The sequence below is a fragment of the Drosophila sulfurigaster genome, chromosome 3 (genome assembly GCF_023558435.1).
Source record: "Drosophila sulfurigaster albostrigata strain 15112-1811.04 chromosome 3, ASM2355843v2, whole genome shotgun sequence".
Lineage (NCBI taxonomy): Eukaryota > Metazoa > Arthropoda > Insecta > Diptera > Drosophilidae > Drosophila > Drosophila sulfurigaster.
Window position 1 is genome coordinate 14,190,212 of NC_084883.1, and position 22,122 is coordinate 14,212,333.

The 22,122-nt window shown below is 36.7% G+C and overlaps 1 protein-coding gene across 3 annotated transcripts; it reads left to right on the forward strand.

Moving 5' to 3' along the window:
* The first annotated feature begins 1,193 nt into the window (after positions 1-1,193).
* LOC133844680 (tubulointerstitial nephritis antigen-like) lies at positions 1,194-21,968 on the forward strand. 3 transcript variants are annotated; one of them, XM_062278770.1, is made up of 4 exons: positions 1,194-1,413; positions 20,299-20,499; positions 20,563-21,548; positions 21,614-21,968. In XM_062278770.1, the coding sequence occupies exons 2-4, from the start codon at positions 20,334-20,336 to the stop codon at positions 21,755-21,757; spliced, it is 1,296 nt and encodes a 431-aa protein (XP_062134754.1). In that variant the 5' UTR covers positions 1,194-1,413; positions 20,299-20,333; the 3' UTR covers positions 21,758-21,968. The 3 variants fall into 3 exon arrangements, with proteins under 3 accessions (XP_062134754.1, XP_062134753.1, XP_062134752.1); XM_062278769.1 differs by lacking the exon at positions 1,194-1,413 and adding an exon at positions 2,211-2,445; XM_062278768.1 differs by lacking the exon at positions 1,194-1,413 and adding an exon at positions 18,180-18,331.
* The last annotated feature ends 154 nt before the right edge of the window (positions 21,969-22,122 follow it).

Genomic DNA, 22,122 nt, shown 5'->3' on the forward strand with positions numbered 1-22,122 from the left:
ACGCTATCTTATCTTATCTAAACTATGCTAATCAAATCTCTTTATCTCGCTCAGCTTTCCTGTATCCCAGTTACATAAAGGGTTCCATCGGAGTGCACGCCGGTGACGATGTGGGCATCTTTGCCACCGGCCCCCAGAGTCATCTCTTCTCTGGCATGATGCAACAGCATACGATTCCCCATCTGATGGCCTACGCTGCCTGCATTGGCGATGGACCCACACTGTGTGACTAGACAACAAGCTATCTCTTAAGTACTTTTATTCATTTGTGTGTGAATAAATTTGCTGCCAAGTGCAGAACAAACTGCAGAAATTATTTATGGCTCTGTAACTGTTATTGCTGCTGGGGTGTTAATGTAAATGTTAAGTTCAATGTTAACGCTGACAGAGTTTTGTCGGTTGTGCATTCAATTTGACAAGTTGCTAAATGATTTCTTACTATAATTAATTAAAATGAATATTTTTTTTAATCGAATGATGTATGCGGGTCTAAGTTTGTTTTTGTTTGCTTTTGAGAAATCAATAATTAAATTGACATTAGTCGTTTAATTTATTGCTGTTCCTATGTGTGCATGTCTATATGAATTCCTGTTCTCACTCAAAATGCAAAATTTCCATGAAACAAAAAAAAAAAAAAATTGATTTCAATTTAAAACGCATCAAACATATGTATGCGACTGTATTGAAATCGTCATGAATGTGTGAATTAACTCGTGCGTGCTTGATATCCTGTATAATTGGGAGAAAAGGGTATGCTCTACTTGAACAGCTAAATTTGGTGTAAAGAAGTGAATATAGTATTTGAAAAATACTAATACTGAACTAAACAAATAAATACATTATCAGGCTATTGTATAGTTCCACAAGTTTCAAATTTACTGACTTTTATTACAAATTATTTACAAATAAATAATACAAAAAGTGTGCTTTAAAAATTTAACTATATTTAATATATATTATATACATTATTTTATTATTCTTATTTTTATTTCAGTTATACATATGTAAATGGTAGTAGTATATTCCAGTACATACGTAGATATAGTTAAACAGCTCTGCATTGTATAAGCTCTGACAAATCTATCATTATATACAATTTTTAAAAGTTCATGTCTACAAATATAACAGATTTTCGAGCGATCTGCAAAATTTGATAGTGATTTTTTCTAACAGTTTTATTTAAGTGTATTATACTAAATTAGTAACTTCACACTCCCGTTTTGTATTCAATAAAAATTAAATAATATTATTAATAGTGGACATTCCAGTCTGCTTTGAATCTCAGTTGACTACTGAGTATCTATCTAGCTGCAATTTGCATGCTGATGCTATTCTTATTTGTTTCAATTGCCGCTTGACGATCGGCATCGATTTGGTATTACTTTGGACTTGGAGTGCTGACACTTAATGCATGTGAGTAGGGGTGTGCAATATGAGTGTGTGTGTGTGTGTTTTTGATTTACTGAATGTCAGGTTCAAGTATTGTCAGTGCGTCTGTCGCTGGCGGTCGCACAATTGTATTTGTATCTGTATCTGTAGCAGTAGCTGAAGCTGTATCTGTATCTGAGCGTGTATTGCTATCTGTATTTGTTTGGTTGCAACGGGCATCTGGCACCCACACAGGCAGCTCCTTCACTTGTTGTTGACTTTGACTTGTAATTGTATTCATTGTTGTCCGTTTTTTTAATTTTATTTTATTTTAACAATGTTTTTGACATGAACAAGACTGCGAGAGACTGTATGCCGAGACAATAAACATCAATTTTCGACTTGTGCAAATATAAATACGACAATTAAGGATTGTGCTGTTGGTATTCAAGGCTGGGTCCTTGCCACTTGCCGCTGTCACCGCCACCGCCGCTTGCATTGCGTCATCCATTGTTGTTGGTTAATTGTTTACTCCGAGAGCAACCCAATTCTGAGCCTACACTTAGCCATTGCTCTTTTCTTTTAACTGTTTATTTGTCTTGTTTGCCCTCGTCTTCCTCTTTTTAAATATTTGTTTGTATCTTTTGTTGTTCCCCCCCCCCATTTGCAATTCGACGCGTTCTCTTGTCAAAATCTTCGATTGCTCAGCGAAAATCTGGAAGCTGGGCCTCTGTCGCTGCCACAGTCGCTGCCGCAGTCACTGCGATGGCTGCAGTCGCGGCGAACAAGCAGCTCCACATTTCAGAGTCTCCGATTCCGATGTCGAGTCTCAGTTTTAAATCTGTCGCGACAGCAAACGCGCGTTCCGCTTAAGCTTTTAATGCTAATTTTTCTTGACTGCAACTTGTGTGTGCGAGTGTTAGTGTGTGTGTGTGTGTCTATGAATGTGCGTTAGTGTGCGCATGCGCAACTGTTTTTTAGGCATACGGCGCTTGAGTTTCGTCACGTTCGCTCTTAAATCATTGAGAACATAACATTTAGTGCAACGGTAATTGGGAATTCAATTGTTTTTGACAGGTAAGTGTCAACGGCGGGTGCCAGAGGCTTTTTATGCCACATTAAATTGTTTGATTTAAAGTTATTTGCAATTATTAAGCTAATGGCGCCACACGCCATAAATTGGGGAAGTCGAGTACTAAGTGGCTACTTTGTAATCGATAGGCAATTCGATTGTTATTGTTCTGCCGTTTAAAGCGCCGCCACATTCCATATATTGTTAATTTCAGGTACTAAAAGTGGGAGGCAGATCGATTTATCGATTGAACTTGCGGATAAACGATTAACTAGTTCATTCACTTAATTAGGATTCTTTTTGCAAACTGAAATGAATTTTACATTTGAAAATTCAAATGCAAATTAATTGGAATTTGCTGCGCAAGCAAATTGCATTTTCTCTACATGCAAAGTGTTTTGGTGCCGAGACACAGGTGTTAACATATGTATTTGTTGCCAATAAAATGCGACTATTTGTGCGACAACAAGAATTGGATATTGAGTATTCGATGCGAGACGGGAAATCAGCATCAAGTATCGAATTTAATAAGACAGCTAGTGAATTTGATTGAGTTGCGGTTAACTCAGCAGACTGTACTTAAGAAAAAAAACAAAAACACGTTAGGTGTTAGGTTTTAATTTTTATTAGCTAAGAGCTAGTTAACCACAAGCGCCAAGCAGGTGAACTGTCTTTATGTCTGTTTACTTTAGAGCTTTATAAGTAACGTGCTTATTTTTGATGGTTTGCTTACCAGTTTTACGATCGTCTCCATTTACCTTTTGGGATGAGCATGGAAAAGGCCAGGGACGAGAGCACTCTAAATAGCTGTTTCAGTTTATTTTTTGATTTTGGAAAGTTTACTTTCGTTTGCTATTTATTTATCCCGATCCCGAAATCTACTCGCATTTTTCATAGAGCACACACTAGAAAGTAATATGCGAAAAGCGCCAGATTTGTGTTGCTGTGTGCAAGCTGCTTGTGCTACTTAAATTTTGTGGCTATCATGTTCCTGGTAAAAGCCAGCCTCAATTGCAGGCTGCTGCTGCTGCTGTTGCTGCTGTTGGGAAGATGAAAGATCTGGTCTGTATAAATGCTGCCAGCGCTTCGTGGGTGTAGATAAATTTAGCATGATAAAGCGACTTGAAACTGAGCCGAGTCACGGCAGCCAAGCATCTACCAGCTATCCAGCTATCCAGTCAGCCAAAATGTGGGCTAATACCTACACGATGCAATGAGCCAGAAATGCATCTCTCTCTCATAAAAATGAAGACACGAGGGCAATCCATCAGATACACTTCAGTCCATATTTATCAAAGCACTATTTGCATTAACGATTTTCGTTGTTATTATTTATCGCAGTGTTGTTAGCACATCTTGTGTGTGTGTGTGTGTATTCACGATGAATGTATCTGAAAAATTAAGACACAAGTGCAATCCATCAAAAATGAACTGAATTTATTTATGCAAATTCTATTTCTCATTCTATTGTATATTATTGTTTATCCGCTTGTTAACACACACACATCACTTGATGTGCATTGTTTGAATTTCCATTTATTTGGCTTCACTTTGGCCATGAACTTGTGCGTTGCGAATTTGCCGCTTGCTCACAGCTATTTTCTAAATATTGATTAATCAATTAAGTGTATCAACAATTGAGAAATTGTGCGAAATTGTAATTTGAGACGAAGCCCCACTGTGCTGTCAGACTGTCGGAATGATTGTTCGGATTCGTTATTCTATCTAATCTAGTTGCTGGAGTGTCTCGAGTCTCGAGATTCGTCTGATCTATTTGGCAAATAAGCCGCTGAGTTATGCCAAGTGCTAAATGTTGAAGTATTTTGGCTTATCTATTTTTGGGACAATTTACTTTATGGACAACCATAAAGTGTCTGCCGACTGCGAGCATGCAGAGATTTTGTTTATATAGCCCCATATATAATCATAATAAACTGGATCACAAAACAAACAAAAAGTTGTAATCTTTATTTAGATTCGATTTCCGTATTTATCCTGCAATGCACCTTTAATACGGCTGTGATTATTTATGCAAGGTGATTGAATGCATTCGGTTGAATAATTTTTCTATTTAGACTGCGCAAAATATGGTTTCAGTTTAGGAATAATAATAATCAAAAATTCACATGACAATAAACTGGCTACACAACAAAAATTTAGACATTTTGCCTTTGATTGTAAACATTTGAAATGTAAATATGTAGCATGAGAGACCTGTCTTTGTCTATGGTTAAGGTTAACCAGATTTCGTTTACACGTCACCCAAAAACAGGAAAACCAATTTTTGCCCGAGCAAATTGTAACAATATTCAAAAGCCATATGCATATTCGAGTGCCGCGTGCTCAAACCGTTTGCCCATTAATCCCATAAATTAGTTGCTTGGTTTTTACATACATACACATATATATTTGCTTTCTTGTTTTATTTAAACCAAACACTAAGCAAAACAAAACAAAACAAAGCAAAACACGCAATCAACGACGGTGCGTTGACGTTGACCAGTTGACAGCCCAGTTCCGGCCCAAACGCCGCTGAACCCTCCCATTCCAAGCGAAGGTGAGTCGCTTTGTGATCATAACCGCGGTCTAACCTGGCGGCGACAGTGGCTACTGGTCTTGGTTTGCTCTTACCACCCGACTGATGAGCTGCTGCTGCTGATGTCATCTCAGATGCTGATGGGTTATGCTGATGGCGATGATGGTTATGGTGATGGAGATGGAGATAGCGTTGGTTAATGGGAGAGTTGAACTTTTTGTGTCTGTCATGGCATTCGCTAAACTACTTGATAAGCATTCAAAGTGCTTTTGTAATTTGTCGTCAGCAAACACTTAACAATTGCAGATTAGTGTTGGAGGCGTTTCCTAAACATAATATATTCACAAGCAGAGATCAATTAAGAGTTAGATGGTCATTTTTATAGTAACACAACCTTTAAGATTTTCACATATTTATTTGTTATTTTATTTCCTAGTGCTATTAAAAAACATTTTTAAGTAGAGCAAATTTGATTTTCTAAATAATTAAGAATGATACATTCGAGTGTGCTCGATTGTGAGAGGCAAATCAGTGCGCTAATATCATTAAAATATACCAAATTATTATTCCGAAAAAATACTGAAATATATGTATGAAATGTATATTTGGTAGTTTCATATAACAAGTGCTGTCAAAAATTATAACCCTATCATATGTATACTGAAATATTCCGAATTGTATATTTGGTATATTGAAATAACAAGTGATGTCAGTAACTCTAAGCAGGCAATAAGGCAACACTCGAGTGTGCTCGAAAAAGCAAAACTGTGAGGAAATATAATTTAAATATACCAACTTATTATACCGAAAAAATACTGAAATATATCGAAATTAATTTTTGATATTTTCATATACATATATAGTGCTTTCGAAGATTAGAACTTCATCTTATATATTGAAATATACCAAAATGTATATTTAGTATATTAATATAACAAGTGATGTCAAAAATTAAAGCTCTAAGCAAATAATAAAGCTAGAGTCAAGGAAAATACCCACTACTCGTTCTGAGTAAAAGCAAAACAGTACGGTATTATCATGTAAATATACCAAATTAATATACCAAAAATACTGAAATTTAGTATAGATAAGATTAGATAAGAAGTATCTCAAAACAGACAAACGGATATACAGACAGAGAGACGGACGTAACTCAATCATTTCGAGTGCTGGTACAAAAATCAATTAAGTGAATCAAATATGCACAATTCAACATTTTCTTTCATTTCTACCATTTATATTACATCTTTGTAACATTGTGATCAACTTTAATTGCAAGGATCAACTCACTTTCAATTGAGTTCAAAAAAGAGCTCAAGCCAATCCCCTTTTTATTGTTTGTTTTGACAACGTTTCGAGTCGTTTTTTTGGCATAGTCTTCAAATCAAGTTATCATATTACATTAGTCAGCCAGATTTGATTGTTGTTGTTCATTATTAATGCGCCTCAATTGGGGCTCGGTATGAATATTAAAAGAGCGTGACGACATCATCAGGCAAAGCGCCATTGTCGAATGTGCTGTGTGTGATATTCAATATGCGGCAATTAAAATGTAAATTGCACAAATTGCGATTTGTTTTGCCTGTGGCGTGCCAGTTAAATATTGCAGCTCATAATCATACTAACAACAACAACAACAACAACAACAAAAATAAATAAATACCCAGCATTCTAGCCATGCTGAGAATGTTACCAAGAGCAGTTGCATTGCTCATACGCAACGTTGGCTTAAGGTTAATGTCAAGCATTTAGAAGTCAGAAATTGACACGTTTTCGTAATTGATTCGTAGCGAGCATTATGTTTATTAATAATATTATTTTATTATTTGCATTTAAATCTGTCTGTTCACACCCAGAACTATTAAATTGGAATATTTTCGTGAAATTCCAGTTTCACAACGAGCATATTAAGCAGTCAAGGATTGGTTCAACTCGATCTAATGCATTTACCTTGTCTTCCTCATAGTCCAATCTGTGCACAGAGTATCGCTTAACCTCTGGTCACACTGTATGCTCACAATACGCCCCCAAGCGAAGAGGCTTACGTGACGTATGCGAGAGAAGGAGATAAAATGCATTTATTGAATTGCATGCAATCGCATTCAATTCGCGCAATTGAAGTGCATGTAATGCTAAATACTTGTAGCAAATGCAATTAACTATCTCGTGTGCTGTCAACAAATCAGTAAATTGACTAATGACGTCACCGTTGTGTTGTCTCATGGCCTATTGAAAGTGCAAATAAATACGGTTTGAAGTACTCGCACTTTTTTGCCGGCTGACTAGACACTCAGGTATTTGTGAGTATACCCGTTTTATTTATTTACATCGTTGTTTTGCCATTGAGTGCATTGTTTAGTGCTCTCTAATCACTCATACAAATACGGATCTCTCAAAAGCTCTCAACACACAAAACCAATTACCTTCGACTTGAACTAGTGACGTCACGTTCAGCTTGGATTAGAGCATCACATTTGCAGTTGCATATTACATCACAACTAGAGCTCAAATCTGAACCTGAACCCTGAGGTGTGATAGTGTCCAATTAGCAGATCACACCTCGATGGAACCGTTAAAGCGGCGCTACATTTATGGGGAGTGTATGAAACTCAGCTAGAAGTGAGATTTTGTTGACTCTTCAATTATGCCCAGAGTGTTAATTGAATAACCCAGCGATAAAAACAAAACCATAAACATCTTTTCACTCTCACAGTGGGTGGGTAACTCGGCAGCGAAAAAATGTTGTTTAAACTTTAATTGTTATTGACTTTTTTTTAAACTGGAACTATAACATTATTCTTTTGTAAATGTCAAGTACGCACTTTGAATTCACAGCATGCACAATTGTGATTGAATCTATTAATAAATAATAATTGAAAATTGCATTTGAGATGCAACAAAGTATTTACAATGAAAGCTGACTAATATCAATATATCTGAAATACTACTTCAATGCATACATTCTTGTAAAGAAATAATGTTGCTCAAAAGTTGACTAATTCAATATTTCATGCATTTTACAAGAATTTATTGAATTAGTCAGCTCTATATTTCATTCGATGATGTCTCCTATAATGAGTTTTTTATGTCACTTGACGAGAGTGTGTTTAGACAACCCCTCTGACAGATTAAACAGCGATGAATTGTATAATATAATATAGCCACATACTCGGCACTGTAATTAATTAATGATGACACATGTTTATACAGCGCGATGACGAAAAGCGCCAAATTCAAACAAAATTTGTTTATGTGCACAATTGAATAATTAATCTATGGCAAACACATAAAAATGGCTCATTGATAATACTATAAATAAATAATAATAAGAATGATCTAATTATTATTTTCAGCTAAGGAATTTCGGAATGCGAACGAAGCCTTCTAGGCATTTTAGTTTTGTTTTCTTTTTTTTTTTGGTTTTATTTGAGGGAGGGAGGCCCGTCTTACCTGTATCATTATCTGGGGTTTACCATCGCTGAACAACATGTTTGTTTGTTTGCAAACCCATAGAGCATTTCCTATATCACTGACTGGGCAGATATTCGGAATTGCTTGTCATGCAGCGCAGATGTTGGCTCCGAGTGTCACTGACATCAGATGGGGCCACATACACACATACGAGTGCTAGACTCACATATGAATACACTTGTGTATACTCGCCTTCATTCGTTGTCATTTGTAGACGACGACGACGACGACGACGACGACGACGAAATGATTCGCATTTGGCATTGACAATGACTTTTGGCCAAAATGCTTAAAAAAAAAATAACACAAAAGCAGCGGTCAGAGCCAAGAGAAAAAGAAATTAACATTAAACTTATAGCAACAGCAGGCAGTTATAAAATGTACACTAACAGAAGGTTCCTTCAAAATGTTTGCTACCTTGTAATAAATTACTGCTATTAATTTAAATGTCTCGTTAAAATCAAGAACGTATACTTAATATATTTTTAAGTAGAATCTTTACAGTATCCTGTTGTTTTTCGTTTTACAAAATCTATTTATTCCGAAATTATTATTTTTTATGTGTATTTAAAATGTGTCGCAATTGATTTAGTGTAGCTTTTGTAAGAGTATAACAAACAATCTCAGGGATCGTATACTTAATATATTTTAAGTACTAACTATAAGTTATCCTTTTGATTTCTATGTTTCAAAATTCTATTAACAATTATTCAGAAATGTGTCTGAAATTTGTAAACTAGTTTATTGGTATCGTATACCTAATATATTTTTAAGTACTGGCTATAAGTTATCCTATTGATTTCCATGTTTAAAAATCTATTAATAATTATCCAGAAATTCTTACTTGAAATATGTCACAAATTCTACCACCAATTTATAATACCCTCTTTAAGAGTATAGTAAACAATCACAGGGCTCTTTGCTCGATGAAAGCGAAGTGTTCTAATTCTGTAATGCTGTATTATAAATAAATTTGATTTCGTAAGCATAGCCAAGGTCTTATATGTTTGCAGTTAGCACAACTTTCACATGAGATGAACGAAAACAAAATTGCCAAAAATTTAGAGGCAGCGCAAAGTGTTTGCAGATGGTTTCTAAAAATGAAAATACATGTAATTCTATTAATTTAATTACCGACAAGTGCAAATATTTGTGGTATTTATTAACAATTAAATGAAAATATACAAGTACAAGTATATCATATATGAGAGAATTAACATGTTCAGGTATATGGGACAGGGTTATTCACTAGACAAATTTGCGTCGTATCTGGCGACATACATTTTGCAAAGCCCTGGCTTAATGTTGAGATAATATGGAGTTTATCTTGAACAACAGCAACAGATGGAATCTTCCGTTGAAACATTGTAATATCTTCGAGTTAATATACCCGCTACCATTGTGAAGTGCGGAGTAGTAAACAGTTTGTCAGGCATATCAAAATCCAAATCAAAATCAGAGCAGTTGCTATTTATATGAGTCGGACGCTATTTGTTTCGCAGACGCAATACGAGTACATTCCAAAATGATACGTAGGCTCATGTAGGTACATACAAATGTAATAATAAATAAAATAAATACAGGTATGGAGACATAGCCACAGACAGAGCTAGAGCCAGAGCCAAAGCCAGGGCTGTCAGCCCCCGGGGGAAGTGCGGATTTAAACGGCGAATGGCGAACGGCAAATGGCAAACAACAAGGCAGCAAACAGCAAGCGGCAAGCAGCAAACAGCAAGCGGCAAGCAGCAAGCAAATGCTGGCCCAGTGGCCGATATAAAGGCGTTTAGCCGCAGCACTGTGGGCGTTACAAAATGGGACAGTCGGGCCGAAAAAGCATTTACATTTCCATCTGGCAGAGCTTTTGTTTAAACCAATGTGAATATAATTAAAACATTTGTCATGCTCGTCAAGCATTATAATTAACCATATATGCGACTATAAATCTGTACGGTTATTTAATCACCTTTGTTTGAATGAATCAACTGCGGCGGTGAATGGCCTCAAATGATGGACTACTGACGAGTTGCCCAGATGCTTAGTCAAAGAATGGCTATTTCTAATTTAGTTCCGATATGAAATCTTTAATCTAAAATGTTCACTTCAAACAAAGAAAAGTAGCATAAAAGCATTTTTATTATGATCTTAACACTTAAGGGCGACAAAAATAACATAAGAAACAAGTGTGTAAGGGAGAAAGAGAGCGCGCATAGGCAGAACATTAACTTAACAGCAACAAGCAGCTGCGATTAACAGCGCAGACTTCTGTTAACTCTTGCGCTTGCTTCGCTGTTATTATCAAAACTCTTGCTGCTTAGCAATTCACAAGTGGTTCTAGCGCAGCCAAATAGCAGAGACGTAAAGTTTCTACGTCGATTGCGAGAAGTGAGGATTGGGTTGATCTCGTGTTTATCATGCTTGAGGGTTCTGTTCGCCCAACAAACGTTACGACTTTACAGAACAGCCTTGAAAACATCTGATCTCGTCGCTATATTTGTTATATGAATAATTTTTCACCCATATATTTTATTGTTAAATTCGACGAAATGCATATTCGTTATGGTCAGGTGTCAATCGACGAGGACGTATTGTTATTGTCGTGCAGTTGAGCAAATTGTTATTAATTTTGATTGACAGCACACCTAATTTGGTCACATAACAAGTATTGCTTGCTTGGGTTCGTTCTATCTCTGCTGCTGTCAAGTTACCGATAATTACTACTAACTACGAGCCAAAAAAAGCGTCTGATCTTTTGTTTTGTTGTTATTGCTGTAGCCCAGTGCCCCGGGGGCGTTGAGTGCATTCAAGACGTCAAACATTTGAAATGCTCAAACACACAACACCTAATATAAGTACACCCGACTGTGAAGGGGGTATACGCTTGGTCTGGGATTGGGACTGCGTTGAAAAAAAAGGTGCACTGCTCATATTCTCTCTCTAAAAATAGACACTTACGAATTGAAACTTGAAAATTGTTTCCAATAAACGCAAATTATGAATTATCATCAACAGTGGCCACTGAATACTAAAATCTATTTTGTTTTTTTGCTCTACGGGCACGACGAACACACAAACAATGGAGGCATGCGTAAATAATCGAGTGTGTGTACGATTACGATTATACAAAAATGTTTATGACGTTGTTATATCCACCCCAAAGGCCATGATCTTCCCGATGGCTTTATTTTTGTGCAAATTATTATAAACAGTATGATATGTGAAAATATCTGGAAATGACTTAAGCGTTTCTAGACATGGTATTTTCATTCAAAAACATCAAAGTAATACAGTCTGAACAGCTGTCAGATACCCTTTAATTGCTATTCCAACTAATCGGAATGGAATCTTCTCCTTTGTTTCTCGTTGATGAATGCTTTCACGCTTGCCGATGCATACAGCAATTTTCCTGGGTATCTCAAGCACACGTGACGAAGCACTTTAAAAATATTCTCTGTTCGCTTGCAGAAAACAATGCGGAATTTCTATAATAAATACAAACATTACCTGGACAAACATTGTCTTGGCATAGTCAACATGTTTATACTTAGAAATTGAGTAATCCTTCAATATTTGAAACGTTCGCTGTTTCCTCTTAATTAGCTCAGGCAAAATGATGGCGCTAATTTTCCAATTAACAAAAACTGGTCTTCTTCGAACTTTTCCAGTGGGCCACAAATCAATGACGTCAAGAGCATTTGCCAATACATTAAATATAGATCTCTTATCCGCATTTATTTATGCAGGTTTCTTGCTCCCGAACTCTGCACTAATCGTGCTCTATAAATAATGATATAATTCGTTAAAAATAGCTTCGTTTTAGCTTATCACATAATCGGCTTATCAGCTGCCAATAAGATTGTATGTAGAAAGTATTGAATATCAATTTACAAGATATTAAAAGAGCGGTAAGTGTTAAATTGGCGTATATGGGAATTAAATTGAAGTGCTTGAGTACCCGGAAATATTGATGACAAATAAGGGAAAAGCCAAAAAGTCAAATTCCAACAATTTGATAGCGATCTCTTGAGGCATTCCCTCAGCTCATAAATGTCACAAATAAAATACTTTACATAAATCAACAATATCAACTCGTTGATTAGGTTCATTACCATTATTATTACTATGCATGTGTACATAACATATTTTATTCAAATAAATATAAATAACAAGCGTTCAATGCCAGACAGATCGACTTAGGAATTGCATAAAATAACGAAACAAAAATGTCATACCATAAAAAAAACTGTTGAAAATCGCATAGCGTGCAGAATATGAAGATACAAATAACACGAAGTGGCAGAGAGGGGAAAGGAGAAGGGTTTGGAGGAGCTCGAACTTGCACTTGAAACCGCACAATTGAAATGGAAACGAATGGGCAATTTTAACAGATATTAACACACAAATATGCCAAAAAAAATATATATATTTATTTTATTGAGCGGCCACAGACTAAGCATAAGCAGCTGACAAACGTTTGTTGCTGCCGCCAAATTGAAACACATACAATACCCTATAGAAAGTAGCGAGGCAAGGTATGCTGAATGGGTTACTAGATGCCAAATTTAAGAAACTTATAAAGTGATATACACTGATTAGTGATATACATATTCAAAAACGTTATACTTTTAAGAAGTTAAAAAAAAAACTCTATGAAAAATAATAGCTATTAAAAGTAGATATTGAATAAAGGGAAGCATTATTCATGTTGCAGGTTTTAAAAAGTAATATAGAAATAAAATTTTAAGTTTTAAAGACGATATAAATAACTAAAATACCAAAAACCTTTGATTATAAAAGTAGATATTTAATAAAGGGAAAGAGTAATATTTTTTTGTGATCAGTTAAGTACTGATTGCAGGTTTTAAAAAGTAATACTTGTAATATAGTAATAGAATTTAAAGTTTTAAAAAATATTTAACTGAAATTCCAATGCTTTGCACTCCAAAATATGTAAATTTCATCGTGAAGTTCACGAATCATCGAATATATACAACAAAAAGATATTTACGTATACCTAAGGTATCTACAAGTAAATAAACTGTGCTCAGTGTTTGATTGTTTATTGTTTTTTTGTTGAGCATTGTTAAATTGTCGTTGTCAAAATGGTCTAGAATTTAATTCAATTGAATTTGTGGTCACACTTCCACTTCGCACTGACGACTGCGATCAAAAGCCAATTCGATTTCGTCATAACTTGACGGTGTGGTGCAATAAAAGACCCTGAACACTCATTGATTTGGGAGCTAGGGAGTTCTGTTCTGGCTTCAAGTGTTGACCTTGCTGATGCTGTTGCTGATGATGCGAATATCGCGTGCAAATGGCCCCAACCTTGAAGACATATTGATGCCATTAGTCGTATACGCGATACGTTCTGTTGCACTTGCTAACTATGTACTAACAACAACCTTTCTGAGATCCAATCAATTGAATTTTTGAACATTTTTGTGGAAGGCGTGAAAAGTATTTTGCATACCAAAGTGAAATTTCCGCGTAATGTTTGCCAATAGCCTTGATGATTCGTAAGAATTGCATTTAGCTTCTGACCGTGTAATAATCCAAGGTTCATTTTCGGACCATATTTACTAGCTGATTGACCTTAATACAATTAAGAAAAATTGCAGGAATGTCTTATCGGTTTCATATATTACACACAATATAGTACAATACATATTTAGTTAGATAAACGATAAAGAGCCGCGTAAATAAACATTGTACGCCCATGGAATTGATTATCAACAACATCGGAAATTTTAATGAGTTCAGTGTTCAGTGTAAGGTGTTAACATCTATTTTGCGTATTGCCCGATCGAATTCATTTATGTATTTATTTATTTTGTTGTTTATTGTAGCACGACGCGCAGTAAATGTCGTAGACAATATCATTTGAGTTAACAATCAACGAGAGTTTACAACCTGCCGTTAAGAAGTAGACGTTTGTATATTTGCAAACTTTACTTTGAATGTGTGTTTATATTATAGATATAGAATATCTACTTAAGATATGTTATGTATATCGAATTATTTCCATCAACTGTGCGATGGCAATGACCAACTTTTTAGACTTTTCCATGAATAACTTATAGAGGCAAGGTGATAAAGATGACGATTAATAAATAAGTAAGAAAGGTATAGACGAGTGTGCTCGAGTGTGGGATACTCGTTACCCATTGTCAATAAAACTACAACAGTGCAGTATTATTATTTAAATATACTAAGTTAATATACCAAACAAATTCTAACATACACCGTAGGATATAATTGGTATATCGACGTACTAATACATTCAAAATATACCATATAGACCAGAATATACCAGATTGACAACCAAAACAACTAAGCTTCGTAGTTAGAAGTCGTGTTTTACCATATACAATTCCTATAACTTCTTGGCTGTTGACACTGATCACTTACTTTATTGGATCCGATATGCCTTTTTCCACATTTCGTTTTCTTTAGGCATAGATTTATAAACCCTTTTTCCCTATGAACAGACTGCATAACTAATACAGTTGGTAGCATGCTCTTTCAAAAGTTCAGCATACCCTGTACAGGGTATTACTTACGGCTTAGATAAGTCGAGCAATTGAAGAATTTTGTGTTCTTCACATAGTTTTGCCAAACAAAAAACAGATTACTGTTCTACAATATCGTTTGGCCGCTGATGCAATCGCTTGAAATGCTTAATCCCAAGGCGCTTCATACGATAGTATTGATCGTCTATGGCCAAGTAGCATAGCTGTCGATTAGTCCATATCATGACGCTTGGCATTCCACAATCACAACACACAATACAACGCCATAGACATCGAAGACAACATCGTGACGTGTGGACGTCTTGAAGTGGACAGCTTATGGGGCATTAACAAGAACAATGCCCAAGTTAATCAAACTAATTGATTACGCTTGCCCTTGAACTACATTTTCTATCACAAACTATCTGCTGCCTGATAAGAGATTCCTCATTTCCCCATTTAAAGAGACAGCTTAAAACTGAAATTCACCGAACTTTTGTTTATGTTAAAGTGGTTAGAACCTGGTTTGAGGTGTTTGTTGCTGTGTTTGCCTAGCAGTTTATAAATATTTTATCACATGACTTAAATACATTGGAATGCCGTACTCTGTGTACGCTGTCTGGCAATAGCCGGAATATCAATAGAGTTCGGTGTGCGTGGAATTGGTAATAATAATCAGTCCGGTAAGTACCTAAATAGTGTGTATAAATGCCTGCTAATTGAATGCCTAATCATGGCTGTCAAACCAATTAAATTGTCAATATGGTCGAAATAAAAAGAATACCTCCGATGTGGCCAAGAAGCGTGAGATGCTTTCCATTCATAAACTATTCATCAAATGACGTCTCAATTACGTTGTTCATCGAAACATCAACAACACACTCATACATTGTAGACATGTTGTCATCAGCACTCAGATTAAAACAATTCATTTGTTTGCACTTGAAGCCGAATTCAAGTTCAGCAGCTCTTTTGTCTACTCTGCACTATTATTAGACAAGCATTGTCAAAAAAGCTGACTCAATATACATACATATATGCGACGACATTTTGATAATTTCATTCATTCTCATTTCATTCATAATAGTCATTCACAATAGTCACTCCCACTCAACTTTCTAGAGCAACAAAGTATCGTCATAAAGTCTACTTATATATTAAGTATACGACTTAAAGGTTTCTTTGTTGTTTTTTTTTGTTTCAGTTGCTAATAAGTTTTGCGGTTACCGGTCACAGTCATCCTTCAGTAGATAAATAACAAAAAAAGTGTCAAAAACAGCCAATAATACGTACTACGGATGTGTGCTTTGTTACTCATTGAAAAAGTGCAACTGTATAAGCGATAAGATTGGAATGTCTGTTTATCATCTGTACGAAACTGAATGTCGTTTCGATTGGCACAAGAAGTGCAAAGTAGACGTGAATGAATATATTATATTCATCCTCCCACTATACTCAAAATAGATTGTTAGTTAATAGGGCATTAATTTCGGTTTTGCTATTTCATCTCCGGTTTCTTGGCTTTGTTTGTGCTTGTCCACAAAATGATATTCATAATTTGGCATTACTCAGACAGAAATCGGTCATAAAATTTGCGTTTAATGCCATGCAAATGGCGACACTGGGCATTAGCAATGTCGACGTCTGATGGCTTTATTTCGGACGCCGCTTGATATGCTCTCCGGCTGGCAGTTATGGATATCAGCTTATGGATATGAGGGTTGTCTTTTGCTCATGGTTGGTCTTGCAACTTGTTTTTAATTAGCTTTCTTAATGTGTCGGCTTATTTTTCTTCGGTTTCAATGGGTTTTTTTCGCCCTATGTTTTTGTTGTGTTTTTTGCCTTTCTGTTTTATTGTTTGTTTTTTCTCTCTCTCCTTTGCCACATAAACATGATAAAATTTATTTGGCCATTTGAATTCAGATGATGTTTACACATCAACTTAATGACGAAGCGATCCAGATACTTTCAATTCCCTATACACTATTTCCTTTATTCTTAAATTCAGCTCAAAAGCTGATTTAAGTTTTGAGAGCATAAGGAAAGACGAGTTCCCCAAATAGATATTGCAGAAGCTGCGCAAATCATATTCGTTTATGGCTTCTATATGCAAATTCCTGCATTATGGGAATTATGTATGTGAAAAACAGAAACGATTCGCAACAAAATTAATGCCAAGTGAAATGACAGACAAAGAGTCCCAGATACGAATACGAGTTGAAGTATTACGTATCAGAGATACAGATCTTATCGATATGCGTCAGCATATATGAACATTGCATGGTAAATACAGAAGCGTGAATCTCGAGATGTGAGAATTGAAATTAACAAGGTATTTAATTCAATTTCGCACACTTTTGGCAAAGCACTGATGAATAAACTTTCTTATACGCATGACACATAAACGTAATGGTCTATACATATCTACAATGAATCTATTGTTTGATTTGTTTTGTTTAACCTTGAACTTAAATTGAGTGCAATTAAGTGCGTATGTATGTACACACATTTGAAAACATACCTACATTTGTTCTGTGTTATATTGTATCAATTTCGTTTGATAATAAATACAAACAAGCAAACAAACATTCGAAATATTCGTAAATTAAGTGCGCACAAAAAAACGCTCACGCCTTTGCCCCAGCCAAAGGTCTTGGCAAACAATTTAAGGAATTTTACCAAAACAAAAAAAAAGTTTATGTCTGTATTACATATCTCAGGTGAGAATCTTTTCAGCCAAACGTGCTACTAACGAGGAACGACAATACATACAAACCTCACTGTGTGTGTGTGTGTGTGTGTGTGTGTGTGTGTGTGCATTTTAAAAGGAATCGCCATATAAAGCAATTATCATTTTGCATTGGGCACACACTAACAACAGCTGTTACTATGCAGACCCATTACAGCGATAGCAACGAACGTGAGTGCGCTCTTTCTCTTTCACAGTCAACACAATAACAGAGATAGCCCACGCTGTTAACTTAACAGCCAGATCGTGTGCCCTCGCTCTCTCATTCAAGCCACCACCTACACACTGCTGCAAAGAGCAAACGGACGTAACAGCGCTGTTTAACAGAGAGAGCATGCTTGCGCTCTATTTGACTGCCACCTACACATACATACATACATGTAAGCGGTAATAACAACAGTAGCAATAGAGGAGGCCTTAACAGCGGCGACGGCTTTGCTTTGATGGTGGCCAAAATCTTTTATTGAATTCAGTCAACGGCTGGCCGCGATCGCGCAAACAACGTGTTAAGAACAAGTCTGAGCAGAATTTCTGATTGGCTTAAGAACTTATTGGCTAGAAAGTGTTAAATTCTTCTACAAATATACCATATTCGTACCACCGATAAATTGTGCAAGCTCATAAATGTTAGTATGCTCATAAAATTTATTGCAACGTTTAACGGTTTAACTATTTAAGTGCTTTTAAAAACAATGCAGTTAATAAAATCAATAAAAAAATTGCCTATTAATTATTATGATAAATTTGACGAATATTTATAAATATTAACAAACATTCTTTTGTGTAAATGTGGAATCAGTGAATTAATATTTTTGCATTTCAAATCGAATTCTTTTCACTTTTATTTGTACATTAATTAGCAAATTTTAATTAGTTACCCAATTATTCAAATGTGTTTTTGAAAAGAATTAATCAAGAACAAAATGCAAACAAATTAATTTTTGCAAGTGATTTAATATTTTCTCTTTCGAAATAACTTGAATTTGTCTTTGTATATTTATCACAAAATTAATTAGTTAGTTATTCAAATGTGTTATAGAAAATATTTATCATGAACTAAATGCAATCAAGTTGCTTTTGCGACTAAAACTAAATTAATTGGAATGGAATTAGTCAACAACGTGATTAGGGACAGCTATATGGAAAATATGTCAATTTGGCGCCAGTTTTGAATTTGGAATTCGGCAGTTACATCAATTGGTGTAGCCTATTGGGGAGGACGAGCCAGCTCATTAATATTTTCCAATCAATTAGCGAATCAAACTTTCAAATAAATTAGCACAAAATTATAAACGGGTTCAGCTTCAGGAAAGCAAAAACCAAAAAATCCGAAGCGCAAACAATGCGGATAAAGAAGAGTTGCGAACCTTAGACAAATGTTTGAAGACAGACCCCGCATGATTCAGATGCTATTTATGAATCCATTCGATAATTGAATACATTTCGTTGTAGCACTCAATAAAAACTAATCACTTTATAAGCATAAAACGTTGCGCTTGTAGCTCGAATCTTAAAACTCGAAGGCGAAACAGGAAAAATCTATTTGCCATTTGCATTTAAATAAATAATAAACCTTCTTTATTATTATTATTCTTGAATGTTTTTTTTTTTTTTTGATAAACGCGCATTCTGAAAGTCAAACAAGTTTAATGCTCTGTCATAACTCTCGCAAGTTCAAGTCCAAGTCCGGAACCCAAAGAAAAGGGGCGCTTCTACTTGGCTTAATGCCTCCTTTTTGTTGTTGTTGTTGTAGTGTTATTTTTTTGTTTTCTTTTTTGCAGTCTTAGCGTAAATTTGAATTCGGTGCTGAATCGAACCGAAGCCAAAAACTTTCGTGTTTAAAATGCTTTTTATAGTTGACGTCATCAGAATTTTTAAAAGTTTACTGTTATATGATTGCTGGCGTTTTGGCCACCGTTAATTGAATACCCGATAGGGTATATCAATTTATCGACTGGTCAGGTAACCCATTCAGCTCTTTAAAAAGCTATTGCTATTTCAATTGATTCGCAAATTGATCGTAAAAGTGTAATTTTCTGCAAACTTGTTGCTAGGTATCAACTTCTTGGTCAACTCTGATCTAAACTTAACATTTGATTTGTGAATTCATGCAGTGAATTTTTGATGAGCGTGAAATTTTTTCGAAAAGGGTTGTGATGCGTGCTTTGAGAAATGTCGTGTGCCCGTCTGCCTTCTTCTCTATATATGTAGTTTAAGCCCCAGTTATTAATTACAAGAGACAACACAATGTGTGCTACGCAGTAGCTCGAAAATTAGGAAGCTAACAAAACGGGTTTGTTGTTTGCTTTGGGATTTAATAAAGTCGCAAACTTTGGCATGCATAATTGAAATTCATTGGCGATCTAATTAGAAGTTTAGTGTTTCGCGGGGCGTATGCGTAATACGCGCATTCTTTTGCAAACATTTTTGCTGATAAGCAAATGGGGGACTTGAAAATTGATATTTGGTAAATTGCAAAAACATTTATCTAATCACAGCATCGCAAAAAATGCAAAACAGCTAAGATAAGATAAATGAAAGTGAACTAAACACACAACAGATTAAAACCTTTTTTGTCTTGACGTCTTTTCAGTTGTTGCATTTTTGTGATATACCTAAATCGTAGCCATGGCTGTCAAATGCGCCCTGTTGGCGCTATCGATGCTGCTGCTGCTCCTGGCACTGGCCACTGCCTATGATCACACACTGAAGCTGGACTTCCCGGGTCCGTATTGTGCGCGACAGAACACATGCTGTAAGGATCGGCGCGATGGCTGCTCGATGCCCATCTCAAGTGAGTAACCCCCAAACTATGACTCACTTTTGCGGTGACTAATTTACACTAATCGATCGATAGCTACACTTTGCTACTGTGATGAGTTCTGCGATCGCGATGACTCCGGCGACTGTTGTCCGGATTATCGCTCCTTCTGCTTCAATGAACCGGATCCGGTGTTGAGCTGCCTGCACAACGGCATCTACTTCCACAAGTACAACACCACATTCGATAACTGCAACGAGTGCCGTTGCCTCGATGGCGGCGTCGTTCAGTGCGACACTGATCTCTGTCTGACCGACGACGAGCTCGTCCACAGCGTCAACTCCATCCACGAACTCGGCTGGTCGGCGCGCAAATACGACGAGTGGTGGGGACGCAAATACAGCGAGGGTCTGCGTCTGCGTCTGGGCACCAAGGAGCCCACATATCGTGTGAAGGCCATGACCCGTTTGTCCAACCCAGCCAACGATTTGCCAAATCAATTCAATGCGGTCGAGAAGTGGTCCAGCTACATTTCCGATGTGCCCGATCAGGGCTGGTGCGGTTCCTCTTGGGTGCTGTCCACCACCTCGGTGGCATCCGATCGTTTTGCCATCCAGAGTCAGGGCAAGGAGATCGTTCAGCTGTCGCCGCAGAACATTCTCTCGTGCACACGTCGCCAGCAGGGCTGTGAGGGCGGACACCTGGATGCTGCCTGGCGTTATCTGCACAAGAAGGGCGTTGTCGATGAGCAGTGCTATCCCTACACACAGCAGCGCGGCAGCTGCAAGATTCGCCACAACAGCCGCTCGCTGAAGGCCAACGGCTGTCGGGCCGCCACGGGTGTGAATCGTGATAACTTCTACACCGTTGGCCCCGCCTACAGTCTGAGTCGGGAGGCTGACATCATGGCCGAGATCTATCACTCGGGACCCGTGCAGGCCACCATGCGCATCTACAGGGATTTCTTCTCGTACTCGGGTGGTGTCTATCACCAGACAGCCGCTAATCGTGGCGCACCCACTGGCTTCCACTCGGTGAAACTTGTGGGCTGGGGCGAGGAGCATGATGGTGTTAAGTACTGGGTAAGTTGATGCTTATCGATTCTGTATTTTCTTATTTTGACTTTATTGGAAATTCGTACTTGCAGATCGCGGCCAATTCGTGGGGTCCTTGGTGGGGCGAACATGGCTATTTCCGCATTCAGCGTGGCCGCAATGAGTGCGGCATCGAGGAGTATGTTCTGGCTTCGTGGCCAGATGTGTACAACTATTTCCGCACAAAGTCGGCATAAGTTGTTTACCCGAAGAAGAGAGCAAGAAATTAAGCTCACGTAATCTCTCGAGCTTTGCAGTGACGAACAATTTTTATCTCATGTTTCAAAATTTTCCATTTTGCTCCGGCACTGAAAGTGAATTAGGCGCTTCTAATTGTAAATTTATGCTAGATCTTAGGTACTAATAAAAAACAAAAACAATGATTAGCTTTAAGTCGCGACGCAAGCATTGTTAGCCCAAGCTGATCAGCTCCTCCTCAATCGCCATGCACCAAAAACACCAAAACACAATCGCCACACCCCCAACGAATTCTTACTCTTATTTGTATTCCCTATCGTAATCAATTAATTTATAAAATTGCTATCTATGAAATCGTAACATG

What these genes read in the sequence shown, in the direction of transcription:
- LOC133844680 (XM_062278770.1), top strand. Translation starts at nt 20,334, where the DNA reads ATGGCTGTCAAATGCGCCCTGTTGGCGCTATCGATGCTGCTGCTGCTC. An exon ending in CTGCTCGATGCCCATCTCAA is followed by an intron (nt 20,500 to 20,562) that starts GTGAGTAACCCC and finishes ATCGATCGATAG; the next exon opens with CTACACTTTGCTACTGTGAT. An exon ending in ATGATGGTGTTAAGTACTGG is followed by an intron (nt 21,549 to 21,613) that starts GTAAGTTGATGC and finishes TCGTACTTGCAG; the next exon opens with ATCGCGGCCAATTCGTGGGG.